The sequence below is a fragment of the Piliocolobus tephrosceles genome, chromosome 21 (genome assembly GCF_002776525.5).
Source record: "Piliocolobus tephrosceles isolate RC106 chromosome 21, ASM277652v3, whole genome shotgun sequence".
Taxonomy (NCBI): domain Eukaryota; kingdom Metazoa; phylum Chordata; class Mammalia; order Primates; family Cercopithecidae; genus Piliocolobus; species Piliocolobus tephrosceles.
The window spans coordinates 13,691,867-13,719,112 of NC_045454.1; the positions used below are offsets into that span (position 1 = coordinate 13,691,867).

At 43.1% G+C, this 27,246-nt stretch overlaps 1 protein-coding gene and 1 pseudogene across 5 annotated transcripts; both read right to left on the minus strand.

The window, feature by feature from the left end:
* Nucleotides 1–997: 997 nt before the first annotated feature.
* LOC111525239 lies at nucleotides 998–1,567 on the minus strand (annotated as a pseudogene). Its single transcript, XR_002726036.2, has one exon. The product of XR_002726036.2 is annotated as a 40S ribosomal protein S13 pseudogene (transcript).
* Nucleotides 1,568–11,138: 9,571 nt separating this feature from the next.
* ZNF225 (zinc finger protein 225) lies at nucleotides 11,139–26,624 on the minus strand. Of its 4 annotated transcripts, XM_023190456.1 has the most exons (5): nucleotides 26,423–26,561; nucleotides 23,477–23,569; nucleotides 20,994–21,120; nucleotides 20,734–20,826; nucleotides 11,139–13,089 (listed from the first exon to the last, which is right to left on the minus strand). In XM_023190456.1, exons 2-5 carry the CDS (start codon nucleotides 23,489–23,491, stop codon nucleotides 11,204–11,206), a joined length of 2,121 nt encoding a protein of 706 aa, XP_023046224.1. In that variant the 5' UTR covers nucleotides 23,492–23,569; nucleotides 26,423–26,561; the 3' UTR covers nucleotides 11,139–11,203. The 4 variants fall into 4 exon arrangements, with proteins under 4 accessions (XP_023046224.1, XP_023046225.1, XP_031790774.1 ...); XM_023190457.2 differs by lacking the exon at nucleotides 23,477–23,569 and having other exon boundaries at nucleotides 26,423–26,624; XM_031934914.1 differs by lacking the exons at nucleotides 20,734–20,826; nucleotides 20,994–21,120.
* Nucleotides 26,625–27,246: the final 622 nt, after the last annotated feature.

The window sequence follows — 27,246 nt, forward strand, 5'->3', positions numbered from 1 at the left end:
AGGTTTCTAATGGTTTAGCACCATCCCCCTAGTGCTGTTCTCCTGATAGAGTTCTCATGAGATCTGGTTGTTCAAAATTGTGTAGCACCTCACTCCTCACTCTTTTCCTCCTACTGTGGCCATGTGTAGTGCTGGCTCCCTAGTCACCTTGCAGCATGATTGTAAGTTTCCAGAGGCCTCCCCAGAAGCTGAGCTGATGCTGCCATACTTCCTCTACAGCCTGCAGGACCCTGCATTAGCCAATTAAACCTCTTTATAAATTACCCAGACTCAGGTATTTCTTTATAGCAATGCAGGAATGGACTAATACACATCAATCTATGTTTTTGTTTTTTAAAAAACGAAGTCTCACATTCTAGATTCATTTTATAAACTAAAAACAACCTTTTCACAATTTTGTTTACACATAAAAACAAGGTTACTATGCTAACCACACAATGCCGTTACATCCCCCTTCTTTGAAAATTGACCGACTGCTATTTCTATACCAGTTACAGCTGTATTGTTGCTCTAGTCTGCTCTTCGAAATGACAAAACTTACTGAGATGCTCTATCTTGGCCAGGCGCAGTGGCTCACGCTTGTAAACCCAGTACTTTGGAAGGCCAAGGCCAGTGGATTACTTGAAGCCAGGAGTTGGAGACCAGCCTGGCCAACATAGTGAAATGCTGTCTCTACTAAAAATACAAAAAATTAGCTGGTCATGGCATGGTGGTACATGCCTGTAATCCCAGCTACTCAGGAGGCTGAGGTACAAGAATCACTTGAACTTGGGAGACCAAGATCACGCCTCCGCACTCCAATCTGGGTGACAGAACGAGACACTGTCTCAGAAAAAAATAATAATAATAAATGGAAGGGAGGGAGGAAGGAAGCAAAATGCACTCCAGCTGAGTGACAGAGCAAGACTGTCTCAGAAAAAAAAAAAGGAAGAAAAAAATGTAAATCAATCAATATCTTCTAACTAATTTAAAATTATTTTTCCAGTTATATTTTTAACTTTTTTTTTTTTTTTTTTTTTTTTTTTTTAGTTAAACAATGATTTTATTGCTTGAGTACACAGACAAATTTATGCGACCAGGGCAGAGGCTGTAGATGATTCATATTTCCAATTGGGAGGGAGGACTCGCTTGGTCTTATAATATCGAGCCAAACGGTGAATCCGGCTCTATCAGAATCAGACGGAATTTAGCATCCTTATCCTTTCTCTTCCTCTCAAGATGCTTTCGAACAGCAACTGCTTTCTTAATTAAATGGTAGAGATCTTCAGGAAGATCAGGAGCAAGTCCCTTAGACTTAAGAATTCTTAAGATTTTATTGCCTGTCACAAAACGTACTTGGGCAACACCATGTGAATCTCTCAGGATCACACCAATTTGTGAAGGAGTCAGGCCCTTCTTGGCCAGTTTGTAAATCTGCTCCTTCACATCGTCAGATGTCAACTTCAACCAAGTGGGGACGCTGCGTCCATAGGGCAAAGCTGACTGGGACAGGCCCTTCCCGAGAGCATGCATACGACCCATGATGGCGGCGGTCAGACAGCGAAAGGACATATTTTTAACATTTTGATCTTCAGCGACTCCAGCATTCAAGATTATGTCTTTCTGGATTATGATCAATTCCTCTCCTTAGTGCATGATCTCAGGATGTACCAGATACTAGTTTTTATCCATTAATGGTGCTGCTAAACTTGAACAGTTGATTAAGGTGTTTCTCTCCAGAATTCTGCACTCTAAAATTATTTTTCCCCTAAAAAGTTACTACTATCTGGTGAAAAATTGAGATACTCCAACTCATTCTATGTTTATTTCTTGGCATTATGCTCTAAGAAAAAGCTTTCCATCTATATTATTTATTTGTTTATACCAGTGTGGATTTGTGAATTCTTATTATATTAATGAGTTCACATCTACTACTGTTGTTATGTATTGTGATTCTCTGGTTGTCTCAGATTTTGCCAGTAAAATCCTCTTCAAGCAGTCCCCTCTTGCCTTCTAGCTCCTCCTGTTCATCATGATATGAGCTCCTTGTGCACTGGTTTACTTTCTGATACTGTGTGCTGTGTGTTCCAAGTTCATTAGGTATTTTTCAAGTTCATTGGGTATTTTCCCTACCCTAGCCATGAGATCAGATATTTCTCCTAGGACTTCTGGTTCCTATTTGTGGAAAATGTAGTTAGAAACAAAGAACTGAGTGCTGGTATGATCACTGCTACCTTAGTGTTATTGATTCTTGACCCTCTCAGCTGACAAAACTAGCAAATATATACTTTTTTTTTTTTTGAGACGGAGTTTCGCTCTTATTGCCCAGGCTGGAGTGCAATGATGCGATCTCGGCTCACTGCAATCTCTGCCTCCCAGGTTCAAGTGATTCTCCTGCCTCAGCCTCCCAAGTAGCTGGGATTATAGGCATGCACCACCACGCCCAACTAATTTTGTATTTTTAGTAGAGATGGGGTTTCACCATGTTGGTCAGGCTGGTCTTGAACTCCTGACCTCGAGTGATCTGCCCACCTCAGCCCGGCCTTTTTGTTTTTTGTTTTTTGTGGTAGAAACAGAGTCTCACCATGTTGCTCAGGCTGGTCTCAAACTTCTAGACTCAAGCAATCGTCTCGCCTCAGCCTTTTTCCACTTTTTATACTGCTATTGATGTCTAGTTGTTATGATCTAGATTGCAATTGGAAAATATATTTTTATAGTGTCAAACTTTTACATTTATCAAGACTTGTTTTGTGGCCTAATATATGATCTGTCTTGAAGACTGTTTCATGTGCAATTGAGAAAATGTGTATTCTGTTGGGGGACGGAGAGTTATGTAAATGTCTCTTAGGTTGAATTGATGTATAATGTTCTTCAAATTATCTGTTTCCTTATTTATCTTTTGTCTGGGTGTCCTATGCATTTGAAAGAAAGGTAGGGAGTCTCTTACTATTATTGGAGAGCTGTATATTTCTCCCTTCAATTCTGTCAGTATTTACATTTTATATTTCAGAACTTTGACATTTGGTGCATATACAAGTGTTTCATCGTAGTGAAATGAACCTTTTAGCAATATTAATGTCTCGTTTAACAGTTTTTGACTTAAAATCGAATTTATCTGTTGTTAGTATAGCTACCTGCGCTGTTACTTTTTTTACATGGAATACCTTTTTCCATCATTTGCCTTTCATCTATGCATGTTATTAGTTCTAATGTGCAGAGCATATAATTAGATACTGTCTTTCAATCATTTTGACAAACTACATCTTTTTATTGGAAAGTTTCATTAATTTCACTTAAACTAATTATACACAGGTAAGGCCTACCATTTTAAATTTGTTTTTTGTATGTCCTATTGTGTTTTTGCCCCTCATTTCCTTCATTACTATTGTCCTTTGTGTTGAGGTCTTTTTTTGTAGTGATACATTTTGAATCACTTCTTCTTTTTTTTTTTTTTTTGAGATGGAGTCTCACTGTGTCACCCAGGCTGGAGTGCAGTGGCGTAATCTCAGCCTACTACAAGACCTCCACCTCCTGGGTTCAAGCAATTCTCCTGCCTCAGCCTCCTGAGTAGCTGGGACTACAGGCGCATGCCACCACGCCCAACTAATTATTTTTTGTGTTTTTAGTAGAGATGGGATTTCACCATGTTGGCCAGGATGGTCTTGATCTCTTGACCTCATGATCCACCCGCCTCAGCCTCTGAAGGTGCTGAGCCACCGTGCCCTGCCTTGAATCACTTCTTATTTTCCTTTGTGCATGTTTCATTGGTATTTTCTTTATAGCTACCATAAGTATATGCAACATCCTAAAGTTACAACAGTCTTTTACATTGATACCAGCTTCACTTCAATCACATATAAGAACCCTACTCCTTCACAGCTTCTTCCTTCCCACACTGTTACTGATATCATAGTACATCTTTACATATTGTGTACTTATTTACATAGATTGGTAGTCATTTTTATGCATTTGTCTTTTACATTGTATAGAAAATAAAAACTGGCATTACAAAGTAAAATTACTATCATAATGTTGTTTGTATTACTTCATGTAATTGCTTTAGTATAGATCTTTATATTTTCATATGATTTCAAGTTATTGTCTAAAATCCTTTCATTTCAACTTGAAGGATTGATTCCCTTTATCAGTTTTCCAGGCTGGAGTGCAGTGGCGCTATCTTGGCTCACTGCAACCTCCACTTCCCAGGTTCAAGCAATTCTCCTGCCTCAGCCTCCTGTGTAGCTGGGATTACAGGTGCCCACTAGCAAGCCCAGCTACTTTTTGTATTTTTAGTAAAGACAGGGTTTCACCATGTTGGCCATGCTGGTCTCAAACTCCTGGCCTCAAATGATCTGCCTGCCTCAGCCTCCCAAAGTGCTGAGATTACAGGCGTGACTGCACCCGGCCCCTTTATCAATTCTTGAATAACTTGTCTACTGGCAATTAATTCTCTCAGCTTTTGTTTTTCTGAAAAGTTATTAATTGATCCCTCATTTTGGAAGTATAGTTTTGCTGAATATAGAATCCTCAATACACGAGGTTTTTATCCAGCACTTTAATACATCACCTGACCTTGGAGATTTGCTGAGAAATCCACTGATGATTTTTTTTTTCCCTTTTTTGAGACAGAGTCTCCATCGCCCAGGCTGGAGTGCAGAGGCATGATCTCAGTTCACTGCAATCTCCGCCTCCCAGGTTCAAGCGATTCTCCTGCCTCAGCTGTTTGGATGAATGGAGGCAGGATGGCGCACTTCCCGGTTCTTCTTCACCAACTTTTCCCGCACGCGAAAATGCAGCCGGCGCCCAGGAAGGTGCAGACCAACCAGGTATGCGCCAGGTGACGTCAATCTGAAGAGACCAAGATTTACCTGGTCGCACCTGCAGAACGCCCCTCGACACGCCCGTGCCCCGCCTATTGCCCTCCTACTCCTAGAAAAGCCGCTCCAGAGGGAGGCCACGTGCAGACTTCCCAGCCCCACTCCTGTAGGGATGTCGGGACTGCATCAGGAACCCCGCCCGAGAGCCCCACCAGGGGACTCTGTTGGCCTCCTTTGCCGGAGGCCGACAGACCTCTCCCTACCCACCTTTTTCCCCTGAAGCTAGGTGACCAAAAATAAATTTGCAGTTTTGCTCCTACCCTTGCCTGGTCGCTGGTTCTTTTGTGCCTGCTCTGGTGGTCTTAGAAAAACAAATCAGTTGGTGCCGAACCCGGGAGGAGACCCCTCCTCAGGGCCCCCAGGGTCCGGGGAGCCTTCTCCTCCTCCTCCTTCCAGGCCGCCGACGGACCAGGACCTGAGACCCGCTTCCCTCACTCTCACGGCCTCTCTGGGGTAAGTGCCCTTGTCTCCTCTTTACCTCCCTCGGCCAGAAATCCTGCGCAGGTCTGAGGCCCACTTTTGAGCCACCAAGTGGCTTGGGAGACCTGTTCAGGATGGAGACGTCCGCCTGAAGGTAATCTCCACTTTGGCTCCATGAGCCTCCAGTCTGTCTCTGCTGGTTCCAAAGGACGCTTTGAAGCCAGGCAGAGATCCACTTCCATTTCCATTGTGTCCATTGTGTAAGTAAAGAGGAGACAAATGGGAAACCCCCCAGTCCAAATTTCCAAAAAGCACCCCCTTAGGGTGCCTCCTAGCTAATTTAAAAACCTTACAGCTCGAACAAGACCTTAGGAGGAAGCGGTTAATTTTCCTTTCCACTGTGGCATGATCGACCTCAGCAATTTCTGCCAGCGGCTAGGCAAGTGGTCTGAAATTAATTACATACAAGGCTTTTGGGCCTTACGCTCTCCTCCCGATCTGCCCTATACTCCTCCTTCTGTCCCCGCTGTCTCCACCCCCTCCCTTCCTGCGCAGACTCCTCCTCCTCCCCCCATCCAGACTCCTCCTTCCTCCTCCTTATCTACTAGTAATCCACTCGGTCCCGTGCCTCCGTCGGGGCCCCCAACTGGCTGTCTTGAGTCCCCTATCTCTGCCCACACCCTCCTACAGTGTTAGCACCTTTGCGAGAGGTAGCTGGGGCAGAGGGGGTAGTCAGAGTACATGTCCCTTTTTCACTGGCCGATCTTTCCAAAATTGAGAAGCGTTTAGGTGATTTCTCAGCTAATCCTACCATATACATAAAGGAATTTAGATACCTTTGTCAGGCCTATGACTTAACTTGGCATGACCTCCAGGTTATCCTAACCTCTACCCTAAACTGACTGAGGTTCTAACCCAGTATACCCGGTTAGATCCGGCCTCCCCCACAGGGGCCACCATTTTGGTGTCTTATTTCGTTTCTCAATCAGCTCCTGACATTCGTAAAAAACTTCAAAAGGTAGAGGATGGTCCTCAGACACCAATACAAGACCTAGTTAAATTAGCCTTTAAGGTCTATAACTCCAGAGAGGAGACGGCAGGCTCGCCTCAAACAGAAGTTACAGCTCCTAGCAGCAGCTTTACAGCCCAGTCGTAACCCCAGGCCAGAGAGCACACACCCCCGCAGACTCCAAAGCTACAAAAGGAGCCTGCTATAAGTGCGGCAAGGCAGGACCCTATGCCAACAGGTGTCCACAAGGTCCCCGAGCCCCAACGCAGCCTTGCTATAAGTGCAAGACGTCAGGACATTGGGCCAGTGAATGTCCTAACCCTCGTCCTCCAGCAACCCCCTGCCCTGCTTGCCAGCAGGGAGGACACTGGAAGTCTGATTGCCCCACCCTGAGAACAGGTGCTGCATCTCCACGTGACCCCCTTTCCCAGAATCCTGGGAGCTCCTTCCAGCTCCTACATCTGGACGACAACAACTGAAGGTGCCGAGACTCGGGGACCCCCCCATCACCCTCGCCGAGCCACGGGTAACTCTCCTGGTAGCGGGTAAGACAATTAATTTTTTTAATCGACAGCGAGCCTACCTATTTTGTTTTGCCGTCCTTCTCTGGACCTAGCCTTCCATCCAATATCTCTGTAGTAGGAGTAAGCGGAAAGCCATCCACTCCACAAAAAACTTCACTCCTTAATTGCTGCCTGGCCAACAACTACTTTGTGCACTCATTCCTCATTCCCAGCTAAAAAGGGCCCCTACCGAAAGCAATCAGTGGAAATCAGTTTGGCTTTCCCCTACTCGCCTCAAACTTACTAAATTTTCTTAACTATCTCATACTGCGTAGCCTTGCCAGGACCATCCTTCTGGGTTTTGCCCATATTCCAACAAATGCTTCCATTCCTCATTCCTATACTAATACTGTGCCCTATTTTATTCTTCATCCGTACGTCCAAATACCAACCATAGGCCCCGAACTTAACGACGCCCCTTAACAGCAGGAAGTAGCCAGACAGACGACAACGCCCCTTATCACTATTACCAATAAAATGTTGGACTGTTTGGACGAACAGAGGCAGGATGGCGCACTTCCGGGTTCTTCTTCACCAACTTTTCCCACGCACGTGAAAATGCAGCCGGCGCCCGGGAAGGTGCAGACCAACTGGGCATGCGCCAGGTGACGTCAATCCGAAGAGACCAAGATTTACCTGGTCGCACCTGCGGAACGCCCCGCCCGTGCCCCGCCTATTGCCCTCCCACTCCTAGAAAAGCCGCTCCAGATGGACGCCACGCGCGGACTTCCCAGCCCCACTCCTGTCAGGATGTCGGGACTGTGTCAGGAACTTCGCCCGAGAGCCCCACAGGGGGACTCTGTCGGCCTCCGGCAGGAGGCCGACAGACCTTTCCCTACCCGCCTACTTCCCTGAAGCTAGGTGACCAAAATAAATGTGCAGTTTTGCTCTTACCCTTGCCTACCCACTGGTTCTTTTGTGCCTGCTCTGGTGGTCTTGGAAAAACAAATCATCAGCCTCCCGAGTGGCTGGCACTACAGGTGTGCACCACCACGCCTGGCTTATTTTTGTATTTTTAGTAGACACAGGGTTTCACCGTGTTGGCTAGTCTTGTTTCACACTCCTGACCTCATGTGATCCGCCTGCTTCGGCCTCCTAAAGTGCGATTATAGGCATGAGCCCCTCTACCTGGCCAGAGCCACTGATATTATTGAGGATCTCTTGTACATGACAAGTCACTTTCATGCTTCTGCTTTCAAGGTGTTCCTTTGTCTTTTGATTATAATGTGTCTCAGTGTGGGTCTCTTTGGATTTATCCTACTTGAAAACAGTAATTCAGTCGCTGCCAAAATGTGTGATTATTTCTCTTTTTGAGTACATAGTCACAGAAGTTCATGACCGTAGGTCCTTATGGAGATCTCTGGGGAAAAAATTAGTGCAGTAAACTTTTGCAATCTAGCAGAGTCCATCCTTATCCAGAACTGCCCTCCCACCCCATCAAAGGAATTGTGGATTTGTAAACTGGACATGTCTTAGAATTTATTTTTGGGCTATGAGTCTGCATTAGAGGATTTAAGTTACACTTTGGTTCACTTGAAATAGAAACCTTCTACCTATATAGATTATGTAACAATTTAATAGATTTCTCATAAACTTTATTATTATTATTATTATTATTATTATTATTATTATTATTGAGACAGAGACTCGCTCTATCACACAGGCAGGAGTGCAGTGGCACGATTTTGGCTCATTGCAACCTCTGCCTCCTAGGCTCAAGTGATTCTCCTGCCTCAGCCTCCTGAGTAGCTAGGATTACAGGCACACACCACCACACCTGGCTAATTTTTTGTATTTTTAGTAGAGATGAGGTTTCACTGTGTTGACTAGGCTGGTCTAAAACTCTGCCTTAGCCTCCCTAAGTGCTGGAATTACAGGCATGAGCCACCGTACCCAGCCTCATCAATTTATTTTTTATATTATGGATAACAAGACCAACAAAGGAAGGTCAACTAACCTGACTTGAAGCCTCCCTCCTTTTTCAAACACAAAGGATGATAATCTGTAATAATCCCCACCAATTGTGAAAATACACCCAAGTCAAAGTTATACTAGGGAACTCACCAGTGTCCACAAAAGAAAAAGGAAATCAAATCTGTGGTGAAAAATGGCAAAGAACATTAGCCCCACATAAGCTCAGGGTACTAGATATAGAACTAGGTATTTAATATTCAGTGTGCTTGGGAGAAACACAATGAGTCCCACATGTTAACACCATGTTGTAACCAAATTGATGATGCAGGACACACCAGAGAGCAGATATGGACCCTACCAAACTTTTAATAATTGTAATAGGCAAGTATTTTCTGTGTAACCTGCTGAGTATTCTGTTACCTTGGAGATGAGCTATTCTGGTATCTGGTGACAGTTAAAAACCAAAACACACAAAACAAAAAGAAGACTGCAGCCAATAGTTTTCTAATACTATGTGCACAAAAAGTTAATATAACAGGCCTGAGACTGCAAATCCTAGACAGGACTGCTTACAAGACTGGCCTTTAGCTGGTGTTAGGATACATGGAGTTTGAGAGGGTTGCCACCATTCCATAACTGGTAGGCATGGTTCAAGTTATTCTGAACACTTGCTCCCCTTCTTGGAGTCTAGAATCTTGATATGTACCAGAGGGATGGTACCTACATGATTAGTCCCAATAAGAACCTTAGGTACGGGTTGATAATTAACTTCCATTATAGACATTTCACAAGTACAATCACAATACTGGAGGAATTGCGACCTGTTACTCCATGCACAAAGGATCTTTACAAATTTATATCTGATTCCCTCCAGATATTATCCAAGAACCTTTTCCCTTTACTGATTATTTGTATCCTGTCACCATAATATAGGCATGAGTACAACTATATTCTGAGTCCTCTTAGCAAATCATAGAACCTGGAGAGATTGTCTTAGGGACCTCCAACCCACTATGCAAATTGAGACAGCATGGATGTTCATAAAGTACCTAGCATCCTGAAAAGATACAGTCTAGAACATTAAGAATAAAAATCAAATCTATCTCTAGTAGACATTTTGCTGAAGAAAACCTTTTAACCTAATGTACTCAAAATATCACCATGGTGTCTATGAATAGAATGACACTCAATCCTGCTCTGTGTCCTAACTGGTTCCAGACTGTTAGAGGCCCCACTGCTGTCATGCTATTGTTCCCAACCCATACACACCTTTTCTTAAAAGAATCTTTGTTGATTCCTTACGTCCACATGTATACCCCTTTATTTCTATCTCCAGGATTTTTCCACTCCTTCACTTATGCTTAAAGCAAGCTCACATGCATTATGTATGAGGACAGCTGAAGACACTCACCAATTTTTCTCTGTATTCAAACTAGAGAACATTTTGTTTTGAAAACCAATTTCCACAATCCTATTCCTTAATTTTGAGTCATGTCATATTAGTATATACTTGATACATACCCAAAGAAAAGGAAATCAGTATGTTAAAGTGTTATCTCCACCCCCCATGTTTATTGCAGCACCATTCACGATAGCCAAGAAATAGGCCAAGATATGTAATCAACCTAAGTGTCCACTGGATGAATGAATAAAGAAAATGTGGCCAGGGGCGGTGGCTCAAGCCTGTAATCCCAGCACTTTGGGAGGCCGAGACGGGCGGATCACGAGGTCAGGAGATCGAGACCATCCTGGCTAACATGGTGAAACCCCGTCTCTACTAAAAAATACAAAAAACTAGCTGGGCGAGATGGAGGGCGCCTGTAGTCCCCTACTCGGGAGGCTGAGGCAGGAGAATGGCATAAACCCGGGAGGCGGAGCTTGCAGTGAGCTGAGATCCGGCCACTGCACTCCAGCCTGGGCAACAGAGCGCGACTCCATCTCAAAAAAGAAAAAGAAAATGTCGCAAATATACACATCGGAGTACTATGTAGCCATGAAAAACAACAAAATTCTATCACTCACAGCAAAGTGAATGAACCTTACAGGGCCTTATACTAAGTGATATATACCAGGCACAGAAAAATAAATACTACATGTTCTCACACATATGTGGAAGCTCAAAAAGTTAATTTCATAGAAGTAGAGAGTAGAATAGTAGTTCTTAGAGGTGAGGAGGCAGGGCCAAAGGTAGCCAAAGGTTGGTTAATGAATATAGAAATACAGGCAGGTAGGAGGAATAAGTTCTAGTGTTTTACACCACTATAGGGTGACTGTAATTAACAACGTATTATTTTCAAATAGCTAGAAGAGTTAATTTTAAAGGTTCCCAACACAAAGAAATGATGTTTGAGGTGATAGATACGTTAATTATACTGATTTGATCATTACACATCTTATACTTGTATCAACTATCACATGTGCCCCATAAACGTGTACAATAATTATGTGTCATTTAAAAATAATGACAAAAGCATATCAAGATTCAAGCGCCTCTTGTAACGCTTCCCACAGTCCTCACATTTAGATGTTTTCTCTCCACTGTGGTCTCTTTGTTGGTCTTTAAGACATGAACTGTGTACAATGCTTTTCCCACAGTCCTCACATTGAAGTACTTTTTCTCTACTGTGGAGTCTCTGATGGGTTCGATGAGTTGAGGCCCATCTGAAGCCCTTTTCACACTTCTCACATTTGTATGGCTTTTCCCCAGTGTGAACCCTCTGATGGGAATGAAGCTGTGATTTGTCAGTAAATCTCTTCCCACATTCTTCACATTTGAATGGCTTTTCATCACCATGGAGTCTCTTATGATTCAAAATACTTGATGCCCGGCTAAAGCTCTTCCCACATTCTTTACAATTATAAGGTCTCTCTCCAGTGTGGACCCTCTGGTGCATGTCAAGATTAAACTTACTGTTGAAGCCCTTCCCACACTCTTCACATTTGTATGGCTTTACTCCAGTGTGAACTCTGCGATGAGAATAAAGTTGTGAATTCTGAGTAAATCTTTTCCCACACTCTTCACATTTGAATGGTTTTTCTCCACTGTGGACTCTACGATGGGTATAAAGTTGTGAATTCTGAGTAAATCTTTTCCCACATTCTTCACACTTAAATGGTTTTTCTCCACTGTGGATTCTCTGATGATTCAAAAGACATGAGGCCCAGCCAAAGCTCTTCCCACATTCTTTACAATTATAGGGTTTCTCTCCTCTGTGGACCCTCTGATGAAAGTCAAGATCCAACCTCCTTTTGTAGCCCTTCCCACACTCCTCACATCTATATGGCTTTTCTCCACTGTGGGCTCTCTGGTGAGAATAACGTTGTGAATTTGTATAAAATCCCTTCCCACATTCTTCGCATTTGAATGGTGTCTCTCCACTGTGGACTCGCACATGTCTTGAAAGACCTGAGGCCCATCTGAAGCTCTTTCCACATTCTTTACAATTATATGGCTTCTCCCCTGTGTGGTCTATCTGATGCTTATAAAGATCTTGCCTATAAATGAAGCATTTTCCACATTCCTCACATTTGTACCGTTTCTCTCCCGTGTGGACCATGCGATGACTGTTAAGTGCTGATTTCAGACCAAAGCTCTTACCACATATATCACATCTGAATGGTTTCTCTTGCATGTGAACCATGGAATGCCTATTAAGATTTGCTCTACTACGGAAGCTCTTACAACATATATCACATGTGAATGGCTTCTCCCCAGTATGGATTCTTTGATGTTCCTGAAGCTGGGAATCATGAATGAAGGCCTTCCCACATTTTTCACAAACATGAGGTTTCACTCCTGTGTGTAATTTACGATGAACATAAAGTCCTGATCTACGACTAAAGCCTTTCCCACACTGCTCACATTTGAATGGTTTCTCTCCAGTGTGGATTCTCTGATGAATTTGCAGATGTGAGCTCTGATTGAATTCCTTACCACACACATCACAATTATAGAGTTTCTCCCCCATGTGAACTCTCCGATGAATACGAAGAGCTGAGCTATAACAGAAACTCTTTCCACATTCATCACATGTATGAGACTTATCTCTTGACTGTAATTGTTGATGAAGATCAAGGATGGAGACATCACTAAAGGATTTTTTATAATTCCTATCCTCAGAAGATTTCTGTCTTATGTGAATTATAGATAGTCCTGCATCAACCTGGCAGGGCATATCATCTTCTTTGGAGAACTGAAAGCTGTTTACCATGGAGTCTTGAAACCTGGTTAAGTCACTTGAAATTTGTTCCCAGTTTTGATGGCTGAACAACCCTTCATGTGTTCCTGCTTCTGGAACAGTCTCCATCTCAGTTTGGATCTTGCCTCCTATAATGACACAGAATTAAGAGATGTGGGGAAGTAAAGCCTTTATTCAATGTTATCAAGATTTCATACCTAGGACATAGCCTGAAATTTTATTAAATACAGGGAATGTTCAGATTGTATTTTCCTTTTTTTAAGAGAGTGTCTCCTTCTGTCACCCAGGCTGGAGTGCAGGGACACGATCATGGCTCACTGCAGCCTTAACCTCCTGGGCTCAAGTGATCCTCCCACGTCCGCCTCCTGAGTAGCTAAGACTACAGGCACATACTACCATGACTAGCTAATTTTTACATTTTTTTGAAGAGAGGAGGTCTTGCTACATTGCCAAGGCTGGTCTTGAACTCCTGGCCACAAGTGATACTCCCATCTTGGCCTCCCAAAGTGCTGGGATTACAGGCTTGAGCCACTGTGCCCAGCCAATGTGTTTTTCAAGTACACTATGGACTCTCGTTTGCATGAGACCAGTTCAGAACCACACCAAGTGTCAGATGTGAAATACTTGGTAGAGCCGGGCGCGGTGGCTCAAGCCTGTAATCCCAGCACTTTGGGAAGCTGAGACGGGCGGATCACGAGTTCAGGAGATCGAGACCATCCTGGCTAACACGGTGAAACCCCGTCTCTACTAAAAAGTACAAAGAACTAGCTGGGCGAGGTGGCGGGTGCCTATAGTCCCAGCTACTCGGGAGGCTGAGGCAGGAGAATGCCATAAACCCGAGAGGCGGAGCTTGCAGTGAGCTGAGATCTGGCCACTGCACTCCAGCCCGGGTGACAGAGCCAGACTCCGTCTCAAAAAAAAAAAAAAAAAAGAAAAGAAATACTTGGTAGAAATAAAACCTTACATGGTAAATTACGTAACTAATAAATTATGTAAACAGTAAAGTATGAATCAAATGTGAACTTTAAGGAGAAGCCACAACATCATCAAAACTTTGTATATTTTAGTTTGTATTGCATATCCTTATGAAGTAAAGAAATTATCCTAAGTCACAAAGAGGCCTGGGTGATGTCCTCAGCATCTGACAGGCAATCTCTCGGTCCTAAAATGTCATGCCTGAGGAGAGTGTCTTTGTTTGCCTGAAGGCAAACAAATATGAGGTTTCACTCCTATGTGTAATTTACGATGAACATAAAGTCCTGATCTACGACTAAAGCCTTTCCCACACTGCTCACATTTGAATGGTTTCTCTCCAGTGTGGATTCTCTGATGAATTTGCAGGTGTGAGCTCTGCAAAACTAAAGCATCATATATGAAGGGAAGTGCTATCTCCTGGCAGGAGACCAACCAGCACAAAAATAAAGCATGAAACCACCAAAGCTAAGAAACCTCACAGAGTCCATTGCACACCCCAGCCACCTCCACCGGAACAGGCACTGATATCTATGGTTGAGAGACCCACAGACAGTTCATATCACAGGACTCTGTGCAGACAGCCCCCAGTACCAGCCCAGAGCTGGGTAGACTTGCTGAGTAGCTAGACCCAGAATAGAGACAACAATCACTACAGTTTGGCTCACAGGAGGCCACATCCATAGGAAAAGGGGGAGAGTACTACATCAAGGGAACACGCTGTGGGACAAAAGAATCTGAACAACAGTCTTCAGCCCTAGACCTTCCCTCTGACAGAGCCTACCCAAATGAGAAAACCAACTCTAGTAATATGACAAAACAAGGCACTTTAGCATCCACCAAAAAATCACACTAGTTCACCAGCAATGGATCCAAAAAAAGAAGAAATCCCTCATTTACCTGAAAAGGAATTCAGGAGGTTAGTTATTAAGCTAATCAAGGAGGCACCAAAGAAAGGCAAAGCCCAGGGCAAGGAAATCCAAAAAGCGATATGATAAGTGAAGGGAGAAATATTCAAGGAAATAGATAGCTTAAAAAAAAAAAACCAATACAAAATTCAGGAAACATTGGACACACTCATAGAAATGCAAAATGGTCTGGAAAGTCTCAGCTATAGAATTGAATAAGTAGAAGAAAGAAATTCAGAGCTTCAAGACAAGTTCTTCGAATTAACCCAATCCAACAAAGACAAAGAAAAAAGAATAAGAAAATATGAACAAAGCCTCAAAGAAGTATGGGATTATGTTAAATTACTAAACCTAAGAATAATCAGTGTTCCTGAGGAAGAAGAGAATTCTAAAAGCTTGGAAAACATATTTGGGGAAATAATAGAGGAAAACTTCCCCAGCTGTGCTAGATGCCTAGACATCCAAATACAAGAAGCACAAATAATGCTTGGGAAATTCATTGCAAAAAGATCATTGCCTAGGCACATTGTCATCAGGTTATCCAAAGTTAAGACGAAGGAAAAAATCTTAAGAGCTGTGAGACAGAAGCACCAGGTAACCTATAAAGGAAAACCTATCAGATTAACAGCAGATTCCTCAATAGAAACCCTACAAGCTAGAAGGGATTGGGGCCCTATCTTCAGCCTCCTCCAACAAAACAATTATCAGCCAAGAATTTTGTATCCACCAAAACTAAGCATCATATATGAAGGGAAGATACAGTCTTTTTCAGACAAATGCTGAGAGAATTTCCCACTACCAAGCCACCACTACAAGAACTGCTAAAAAGAGCTCTAAGTCTTTAAACAAATCCTGGAAACACATCAAAATGGAACCTCTTTAAAGCATAAATCATACAGGACCTATAAAACGAAAACATATTAGAAAGCAAAAACAAAAAAATTTAAAAACCAAAGTACACAGGCAACAAATAGCAAGATGAATGCAATGGCACCTCATATCTCAATACTAACATTGAATGTGAATGGCCTAAATGCTCCACTTAAAAGATACAGAACTGCAGAATTGATATGAGCTCATCAGCCAACCATCTGCTACCTTCAGGTGACTTACCTAACACATAAGGAGTCATATAAACTTAAAGTAAAAGGGTGGAAAAGGCATTTCATGCAAATGGACACCAAAAAATGAGCAGGGGTAACTATTCTTATATCAGACAAAACAAACTTTAAAGCAACAGCAGTTAAAAGAGACAAAGACGGGCATTATATAATGGTAAAAGGCTGGCCGGGCGCACACGCCTGTCATCCCAGCACTTTCGGAGGCTGAGGCGGGCAGATCACGAGGTCAGGAGATCGAGACCATCCTGGCTAACACGGTGAAACCCTGTATCTACTAAAAAAATACAAAAAAATTAGCCGGGCAGGGTGGCGGGCGCCTGTAGTCCCAGCTACTCAGGAGGCTAAGGCAGGAGAATGGCGTGAAACCGGGAGGTGGAGCTTGTAGTGAGCTGAGATCTCGCCACCACACTCCAGCCTGGGCAACAGAGCGAGACTCCATCTCAAAAAAAAAAAAAAAAAAATAGAATTCAGCAAAGTTTCCGGATACAAGATTAATGTACACAAATCAGTAGCTCTTCTATACACTGCCAGCAACCAAGCAGAGAATCAAATCAAGAACTCAACCCCTATTATAATAGCTGCAAAAAAAAAAAAAATACTCAGGAATATACATAACCAAGGAGTCAAAAGACCTCTACAAGGAAAACAACAGAACGCTGCTGAAAGAAATCACTGATGACACAAACAAATGGAAACACATCTCATGCTCATGGATGGGTGGAATCAATATTGTGAAAATGACCATACTGCTAAAAGCAATCTACAAATTAAATGCAATCGCTATCAAAATATCACCATCATTCTTCATAGAAGTAGAAAAAACAATTCGAAAATTCATATGGAACCAAAAAAAAGAGCTCACAGAGCCAAAGCAAGACTAAAGCAAAAAGAACATATCTGGAGGCATCACATTAACTGATTTCAAACTATACTATAAGACCATAGTCACCAAAACAGTGTGGTACTGGCATAAAAACAGGCACATAGACCAAAGGAACAGAATAGAGAACTCAGAAATAAACCCAAATCCTTACAGCCAACTGATCTTCGACAAAGCAAACAAAAACATAAAGTGGAGAAAGGACACCCTTTTCAACAAATGGTGCTGGGATAATTGGCTAGCCACATGTAGGAGAATGAAACTGGATCTTCATCTCTCACCTTATACAAAAATCAATTCAAGATAGATTAAGGACTCAAATCTAATACCTGAAACTATAAAAATTCTAGAAGATAACATTGGAAAAATCCTTCTAGACATTGGCTTAGGCAAGGATTTCATGATCAAGAACCCAAAAGTAAAGGCAATAAAAACAAAGATAAATAATTGGGACCTAATTAAACTAAAGAGCTTTTGCAGAGCAAAAGGAACAGTCACTAGAATAAACAGCCCACAAAGTGGGAGAATATCTTTACAATCTGTACATCTGACAAAGAAATAATATCCAGAATCTACAACAAACTCAAACAAATCAGTAAGAAAAAAACCAAACAACCCCATCAAAAAGTGGGCTAAGAACATGAATAGACAATTCTCAAAAGAATACAGATATATGGCCAACAAACATATTTTTAAAAAACTCAAAATCACTAATGATCAGGGAAATGCAAATCAAAACCACAATGTGATACCACCTTACTCCTGCAAGAATGGCCATAATCAAAAATCAAAAAACAGTAGATGTTGGCGTGGATGTGGTGATAGGGAACACTTCTACACAGCTGGTGGGAATGTAAACTAGTACAGGCACTATGGAAAACAATGTGGAAATTCCTTAAAGAACTAAAAGTAGAACTACCATTTGATCCAGCAATACCACTACTGGGTATCTATCCAGAGGAAAAGAAGTCATTACACGAAAAAGATACTTGCACACGCATGTTTATAGCAGCACAATTCAAAATTGCAAAATCATGGAACCAACACAAATGCCCATCAGTCAACGAGTGAATAAAGAAACTGTGGTATTATATATGATGGAACACTACTCCATCATAAAAAGGAATGAATTAATAGCATTTGCAGCAACCTAGATGAGACTGGAAACTATGATTCTAAGTGAAGTAACTCAGGAATGGAAAACCAAACATCATATGTTCTCACTGATATGTGGGAGCTAACCTATGAGGATGCAAAAGCATAAGAATGAGACAATGGCCTGTAATCCCAGCACTTTGGGAGGCTGAGGCAGGTGGATCACAAGGTCAGGAGATCAAGACCATCCTGGCTAACATGGTGAAACCCCGTCTCTACTAAAAATATTTTAAAAATTAGCAGGGCATGGTGGCAGGCGCCTTGTAGTCCCAGCTACTCGGGAGGCTGAGGCAGGAGAATGGCATGAACCCGGGAGGTGGAGCTTACAGTGAGCCGAGATCGCGCCACTGCACTCTAGCCTGGGCGACAGAGTGAGACTCCATCTCAAAAATAAAAAATAAAAAAAAAATGAGACAATGGACTTTGGGGACTTGCGGGAAAGAATGGGAGGAGGGCAAGAGATAAAAGACTACAAATATGGTGTAGTATATACTGCTCAGGTGATAAGTGCACCAAATTCTCACAAATCATTAAAGAACTTATGTAACCAAATACCACCTATACTCCAATAACTTACAGAAAAAATTTTTAAAAATAAAAATTTAAAAAAAGCTCCAAGACAAGTCAGAGAGAAGGCATATTACTCAATGTGGTCATAAAAAAAACACTTAGAAGTTTCCATGGGATGTGGGTGAACTGCATGTACCTAAAAATAGTATCCCAACAAGGAATCCTAAGAAAGTTCTAATTAGATAGGCAGCCATCAAAAGACAGAAACATGTTCTGCAATAGCTCTCATTCACTCTAGTTTGTGTATTACTTATTAACTATCTATCTCCATGATTCCTGGAGACACTGAAGTTCCCCTCATCCATTAATTTATTTATCAGGATAACAAATAATTACATAACTGCCATGTACCAGAACAATACCTTCTAGCCTGTGAATAGATAGCCATGTGCAAAACAGCTAAAATTCCTCCTCTTAGATATCACATTCCTGGGGGTAAAGGTGACAGGTAAACAGAAATACATAAAACACAGTGCAAGACAGCACAAGAAGAAAAAAATAGAACAGTGTTTTGTTTGTTTTTTTGAGACAGAGTCTCACTGTGTCACCAAGGCTGGAGTGCGATGGCGCCATCTCAGCTCGCTGCAACCTCCGCCTCCTGGGTTCAAGTGATTCTCCTGCCTCAGCCTCCCGAGTAGCTGAGACTACAGGCATATGCTACCACACCTGGCTAATTCTGTATTTTTAGTAGAGATGGGATTTCACCATGTTGGCCAGGCTGGTCTCGAATTCCTGACCTCAGTGATCCGCTTGTCTTGATCTCTGAAAGTAGTGGGATTATGGGCGTGAGCTACAGCGCCTGGCCTAGAACAGTATTTTAAATACAGTAGCTGGAAATGGCCTCTCTAAAACTGAAGAGAGACTTGAATATACTTAAAGGAGAAGCCAGAAAGTTTTGAGGTGAAAGAGTATTCTGATCAGAGAGAAGAGCAAGTAAGGGCTCTCGAGGCAGAAGCTTCAGTAGTAGACAGAACAAGGATTCATAAAAGATGTCCACATCCAGTACCCAAGACCTACAAACATGTTATATTACACAGCAAGGGGGACTGGGATTGCAGATGCAATTAAGGTCACTAATCAGCTAACTAGAAAGTGAGGTCATTGTGGATCATCCAGGGGTAACCAACAGAATCACAAGGAACCTGAAAGGCAGGGGACGGAGGCATAAGAAGAGTGGCAGAGTGAGCATGACTATGGAAGAAGGATCAGAAATGCAAAGTAGCTGCCTTTGAAGATGGAGGAAGGGAAACAAGAGCCAAGGAGTGCCTAGAGACTGGTAAACCAAAATAAAGGCTTCTCCCCAAGAGCATCCAGAAAGAAACAAACACCTACAGACAGACACCTTGATAATTATCCAGTGAGATGTATCAGACTTCAGGCCTAAAGAACAGAAAGATAATAAATTTTTGTTGCTTAGTCGAGTAAATGTGTGGTCATTGGTTACTACAACAGGCAATACAGTGTCTTTGGCAGGTTGGAGAAACGGTATGGAGGACAGTGTGGCTGGAAAGACAAGGCAAAAGGGAGAGGACAGGAGATGCAGTCAGAGAGGTGGTGGGGGATGAACAGCATATCACATGGTCTCTAAAAGGCACTTAAAACACTTGTAACTTAAGTAAACATAAGCAGCCAGAAAGGCTTTTGAACCGAGGAATGGAAATCTGACTTACATTTCCTAAGGAACAGATTGGCTGCCATGTGGAAAACAGATGTCAGGGTGGGAAAAGTGGGAGCAGGGCAACCAGCCGAAAGTCGGCTATAATAATTCAGGAAAGAAGTTTGGCTATTTAGACTAGGACAACAGAGCTGGGCAACAGACAGAAGTAAAACAGACGGGAGAGTCATGCTCAAGAACACACAGTTGCTTGCTTCTTTTTTTTTTTTTTGAGACGGAGTCTCGCTCTGTCGCCCAGGCTGGAGTGCAGTGGCCAGATCTCAGCTCACTGCAAGCTCTGCCTCCCGGGTTTATGCCATTCTCCTGCCTCAGCCTCCCGAGTAGCTGGGACTACAGGCGCCCGCCACCTCGCCCGGCTAGTTTTTTGTATTTTTTAGTAGAGACGGGGTTTCACCATGTTAGCCAGGATGGTCTCGATCTCCTGACCTCGTGATCCGCCCGTCTCGCCCTCCCAAAGTGCTGGGATTACAGGCTTGAGGCTTGCTTCTTACCTAAATTCCCTTCTCTTTGGGTTACTGTCTCCATCACCCAAAACTTTTCTTCCTTTAGGAAGTGGGAAGTATCTCTGTGGAGTGGTTGATGCCCTGTGAACATGAAAAGTCATGTGCTTAACGCTAATACATCCTAGAAAAAAATCCAAGTAAAATTTACTAGAAACTTAGGTTCCCAATGCATACTCAAACTTGAACCCTCCAAGATACAAAGCCACCCCTGGTCCTGACGTTCCCTTACAAAGAGCACCTGTCCTCACCCACTGAGAGCAGGTTCCTGAAGTTCTCCAGCATCACTTCTTGGTACAGTTTCCTCTGAGCAAGGTCCAGCAGCCTCAGCTCTTCCTCACTGAAGACCACAGCCACATCCTTGAAGGTCACTACCTCCTACAGCATCAAACATATGCAACCTCAGTCTCATGACCAATGACTACTGAGAGAGGGGTGGCACAGAGCAAACAGAGGGGAGGGAAGACAAGCTGTTTTGGATCTTGAGAGACATAGGTCAACACATAGATTTCCTTTTTTTATTTTTTATTTATTTATTTTATTTATTTATTTATTTTTGAGACAGTCTTGCTCTGTTGCCCAGGATGGAGTGCAGTGGCGTGATCTTGGCTCACTGCAACCTCCGCCTCTTGGGTTCAAGTGATCCTTCCACTTCAGCCCCCTAAGTAGCTGGGATTACAGGTGCCCACCACCATGCCTGGCTAATTTTTGTATTTTTAGTAGAGATGGGGTTTCACCACATTGGCCAGGCTGGTCTCAAACTCCTGACCTCAGGTGATCCACCTGCCTTGGCCTCCCAAAGTGCTGGGATTACAGACATGAGCCACTGCGCCCAGCCAACTCATAGATTTTCTACTCATTCTGTCTGTATCCTGACAATGATGGATTTTCCTGAGCTCCACCAGAAGTTCAATGATGGAAAAGACCTCCTGTAGGTTTACTTTGTGCACTTACTGAGTCTCCTTGTAAGTAACCCTGTAGGACTCTAAATGCAACATCCTGGGCTACACATATATAGGTTTCAATGAATCTTGCCAACTGCCCCAGTAACATTTAGCAATTCAGTCCCAGTCTTGTCTGATAATTCCCATTGTTCTCATACTTGAACCCTGAATGTTATCATTTTTCTTTAATATCTGCCACCAAACTAACAAGCTTGTGGTAACCTGTGTGGGACAGCTATGCAGTACATCCTCTGTACTCTCAAGGCATAAACTACATACATTAATTGCAGCATTGATATACGATCTGCAGACAGTGTGCCTAGGAGCACATCCCAAGGCTCTGTGCCTTCCTGGTCACATGACCTTGGACAAGTTCACCTATTTATTCCCTCTCTAACAATTTTCATATTATAGTTTTTTCAGTGATTAAACAAGGAAATACATGGAGCATTGGGAAAGTTGATCAGTACAGACTAAATACCTAATAAACACTAGCTTTTTAAAATTATTTTTTATTATTACTGTCATTGTTGCCATCCATTTTATCTCATTTCATGTCTGCACAGTATTCCAAAGAATTGATAATCTATTTTTATCTACTCTAAATAATCTTTAATTTTATATATGCTCATTAATACCAATCTGTAAAAAAAATTTTGGGTAGATTTTACTCCTGTTTATTTAAAATAATTTTAAATGAAAATTAAAATGTCAATAAATAGGCATATTTAAAGTTGTGATCATATAATATCAGGTCTCAATTTTTTACCAAACTCTGATCTTTCAAGAGGATACATGTACACTGATTTGTCTTACCATAATCAAGAGCAGGTTATCAATTTTCCCGTGATTTTTATGATCATATTAGGAAGAATTTAACAGTTTCACTTATTTGATTATAAATAATACCATCGCCTTTTCAAATATTTATTGGCCGTCTCAATTTCTCCTTTTAAACTTACCTGTTAATGTCCTTTATTCATATTCCTTTGGATTTTCTTTTTCTTTTCTGTACATAAGATTCTTATGTTGGATTTTATCTTTTTTAGATATACAAGTAGTGCATATTTCGCTCTAGGCTGTTATATTTTCTGGTAACATTGTGTGCGGTATCCTTTACCATACTGAAAGTAAAGATTTTCTATCATGACTATGGTTATCATGGTCCTTGAGTGCCTGGGGCACTGGGTCCATCTGAGTAGGTGTCAAGTCAGAAAGAAAGAAGGTCACCTCGAAATGGTGCCTGGGAGGAGCAGTGCCATGTGTGGATGCTGGCTCTCGGGTTGGCACAACACAACAGGCTATAACTGCTTAACTGCAGCTTCACACAAGGATTATTGGAGGTGTTCACACAGGAGGAGCTAGATTCTGTTTCTCCCATGCTATATCTCTGTTGTACTCCCTAAGTCTTCCCAAGACTGAGACGAACATCTGAGAATACGAGTAGTCAGATGAAATACGGTCAGGCACGGTGGCTCACACCTGCAATCCCAGCACTTTGGGAGGCTGAGGTGGGTGCATCACCTGAGGTCAGGAGTTTGAGACCAGCCTGGCCAAGATGGTGAAACACCGTCTCTGCGAAAAATACAAAAATTAGCCAGGTGTGGTGGTATGTGCCTGTACTCCCAGCTACTCGGGAGGCTGAAGCAGGAGAATTACTTGAACTCGGGAGGCAGAGATTGCAATGAGCCAAAATCAGGCCACTGCACTCCATCTTTGGTGACAGAACAAGACTCCATCTCAAAAATAAAAAAGAAATTTTAACAGCAAGAGAGGCAAGCTGTATTCACCTTCAACGTGTTCATTTTTCCTCCTATTTCAGGGAATATTCAGAGTCCTGAGTGACGCAGTCTGAGGGAAAGCAGAATCCTGCCTGGAAAGTACTAGGGAAAGCAGAAAAAGAGACATGAAAGTGTGGCCAGGGATGCCGTCTGCCAACACGAATGTGTATTGTAAATGAACACATGAATGTTCACAACAGCATCATTCATAGTAACTCAAAACCGCACACCAACAAATGCCCTCCTATGAGTACAGGGATAGACAAATTGTGGCCTATTCTTACAACGGAATCTTATTTGGAAATTAAAAGGAATGAAGTACTGATTCATGCTACACCACACATGAACGTTGGAAACATTATGCTAAGGGAAAGAAGCCAGTCACATAGGAAGGCCCACAGATTGCATGATCCTATTTCTATGAAGTTCCAGAGTAGGCAAGTGTATATAATGAGAAAGTAGGTAGGTGATCTCTGCATATTTGAAGTGAGAAAGAGGATTAACTATAAGTGGGCATAAGGAGTCTTAATGGGGGATGAAAATGATTTAAACTGAATTATGCTGATGTTTATTCCACTCCACAAAGTTCCTAAAAATCATTAAAGTACCAAGCGTGGTGGCTCACACCTGTAATCCCAGCACTTTGGGAGGCCAAGGCGGGCGGATCACCAGGTCAGGAGATCAAGACTATCCTGGCTAACACAGTGAAACCCCGTCTCTACTAAAAATACAAAAAATTAGCCAGGTGTCGTGGCGGGTGCCTGTAGTCCCAGCTACTCCGGAGGCGGAGGCAGGAGAATGGCACCAACCTGGGAGGGGGAGCTTGCAGTGGGCCGAGATGGCGCCACTGCACTCCAGCCAGAGAGACAGAGCAAGACTCTGTCTCAAACAAACAAACAAACAAACAAAATCATTAAAGTGTACACATGAAATAGGTAGATTCTATGATATATAGAATACACCTCAATAAAATTGGACAAAGTATTGGTAATTGTTAATCCACATGTCATTTAACTTAATAAGACTGGATTCTGCATCCACACTGATAGAATATTTATAGTTGAATGAATGAATAAGCAAATGAAGGAGTGAAGGAGGAGGGGAAGCTCATCTTTACAGTAGAATGTGCACTAATAAATGTATTTCTCCTTAAAAATTTTTATTTAACTAAAAAATTAGGGAGTGTGGCCGGGCGCGGTGGCTCAAGCCTGTAATCCCAGCACTTTGGGAGGCCGAGACGGGCGGATCACGAGGTCAGGAAATCGAGACCATCCTGGCTAACATGGTGAAACCCCGTCTCTACTAAAAATACAAAAACTAGCCGGGCGAGGTGGCAGGCGCCTGTAGTCCCAGCTACTCGGGAGGCTGAGGCAGGAGAATGGCGTAAACCCGGGAGGCGGAGCTTGCAGTGAGCTGAGATCCGGCCACTGCACTCCAGTCCGGGCGACAGAGCGAGACTCCGCCTCAAAAACAACAAAAAAAAAAAAAAAAAAAAATAGGGAGATAGTGAAAAGAAACCTAAAAGAAACTTGAATCTGTGTTCCTGGGGTTAAAAAAAAAAAAAATTCAAAATAATAACTTTACAATGAAGAAATCTGACAAACATGACTTTGGCCAAGTGAACAAAGTTGAGATCACCAATGAAGTGTGAAGTGACAAACTGACATATGCCCCTGTTATGTTGCAATAAGAAATTTACCACTTCAGGCTGGGCACGGTGGCTCATGAGTGTAATTCCAGCACTTTGGGAGGCCGAGGCGGTTGAATCATCTGAGGTCAGGAGTCTGAGACCAGTCTGGCCAACATGGTGAAATCCCGTCTCTACTAAAAATACAAAAAGTAGCCGGGTGTGGTGGCGGGCACCTGTAATCCCAGCTACTTCAAAGGCTGAGGCAGGAGAATAGCTTGAACCCAGGGGGTGGAGGTTGCAGTGAGCTGAGATCCTGCCATGCACTCCAGCCTGGGCGACAAGAGCGAAACTCCGTCTCAAGGAAAAAAAAAAAGGGAGATTTACCACCTCTGTGGTATTCCCCCAAAAAAAAAAAAAAAAAAAAAAATGCATATATTGAAGTTAAACATGAAATACATCAGAAAAACTCCAAATGAACATCTTTGACCAAAATAACTTCATCTATACTCTTCAAAAATAACAAGGATAAAATATCAAGAAAAAAAAAGATGAAAGCTATGCTATCTTTCAAGATTAAAGACTAGAAAAACATGACAACTGAAAGCAACACCCATGCCCTAAGACACATTCTATACACTCTCGACTGGGGTGAGCATCTCTGTCAAAGAAAAAAGCCAAGGATCACTCAGGTAGAGCTTTGCCCTCAGAAGCCAAAAAGTCTCTCCCTGCAGCTCTTTTGGAAAGGTCGGGCTGGGTAAGAAGAAGGCTGTGAAACACCCTGACCGTGGTCGCCATGCGCCATAAAAGTTAAATGCGCCTCTCCCTTCATGAAGTGGACGCAACCCTCGCTTTCCTAGAAAAGAAGTCAGAAGGCGTCCGGGATCATTCAGCGTCCTGCAGGGATCAGGGAGAAGGGCCAGTGCCCCTGCAGCTGGAGCTCTCACCCCAGCCGGGGACCCGCTTCGTGGGAAATTAACAAGAGACCACCAGTCACCAAGTGACAGGGGTTGCTTTAAGGCTCTCATTTGTGTTACCTCTTCCAGTTCCCAAAACGATTCTATTAGGATGTTCCTAAAGTCCCCATCTTAAAGAACAGTAACTGTAGACCCAAGGAGATTAACATCCCAACGTTTTATCGCGAGGACGTGGCCACGCGCGTGGGGTGCAGGGAGGCGGAGTGGGCGAGCTCAGAGCCCCAGAAACACTAAAACCGGGCGAGATGCAACCCGACAAAGTCCCAAACACCCCGGGGACGCGAGGACAGCCCCAAGCCCAAGAAGGCTCCACTGACTAGAACGAAAACGGCGGCCCTCGCCCCGCCAAACCTCTGCTGTCCGACGAGGCTTCTTTTCCCCTAATTCGATCACCAGTTGGTTGAGGATCCAATGCGTAGGTCCAGGAAATTCAGAAGGGTCCCGCGGAACTGACCCAAACCGCCAGGGACAAAACTGCAGCAACCTTACAGTCCCGGAGCGGAAGTGCCCGCTACTCCACAGAGCGTCTGGACTCCACTTCCCAGAATTCCCGAGCCAAACTGACCGCGACGACCCCGAGTGTCTGGACTACACTTCCCAGAATTCCCTGGCATCCGCCTGCCAGAGCCAAATTGACCGCGACTCCACTGAGTGTCTGGACTACATTTCCCAGAAATCCCGATTCGCCTGCCGGAGCCAAACTGACCGCTACTCCATTGAGCACCTGGACTACCGTTACCAGAATTGCCTGTGTCCTCCTGGAGCTAGTTTGTGCGACTCCATAGAGCATTTGGATTACACTCCTTCAAATGCCGAAGGAAAAACGCTCAAAATCTCATTCTTCAGGGGGAAGCGTTGCCACTCCGGGGTGCCCACTGGGAAGGAATCCCAAAGCCATGAGCGCCTGCCTGGTGGGGAATGTGAACTGTTATCCTGAGAGTCGTCCTTCTCTCTCCCTGGTTCAGGACAGAAAATATTGAATAGACAGGAATTCCTGAAGTCTAAACGCCTCCAACGATAAGAGGAGTGTTACTGGAAAGGGAACAAGCGAGAAGACGCAATCTTCGAGGAGTTAAGTTTTGCTAATCTAATGGTAAGAAGTGGTATTATTAAATTAAATCTAAATGTAGTTTTAATTTGTATTCGTTCTTTTGTAAATAAAGTGGAACATCCTT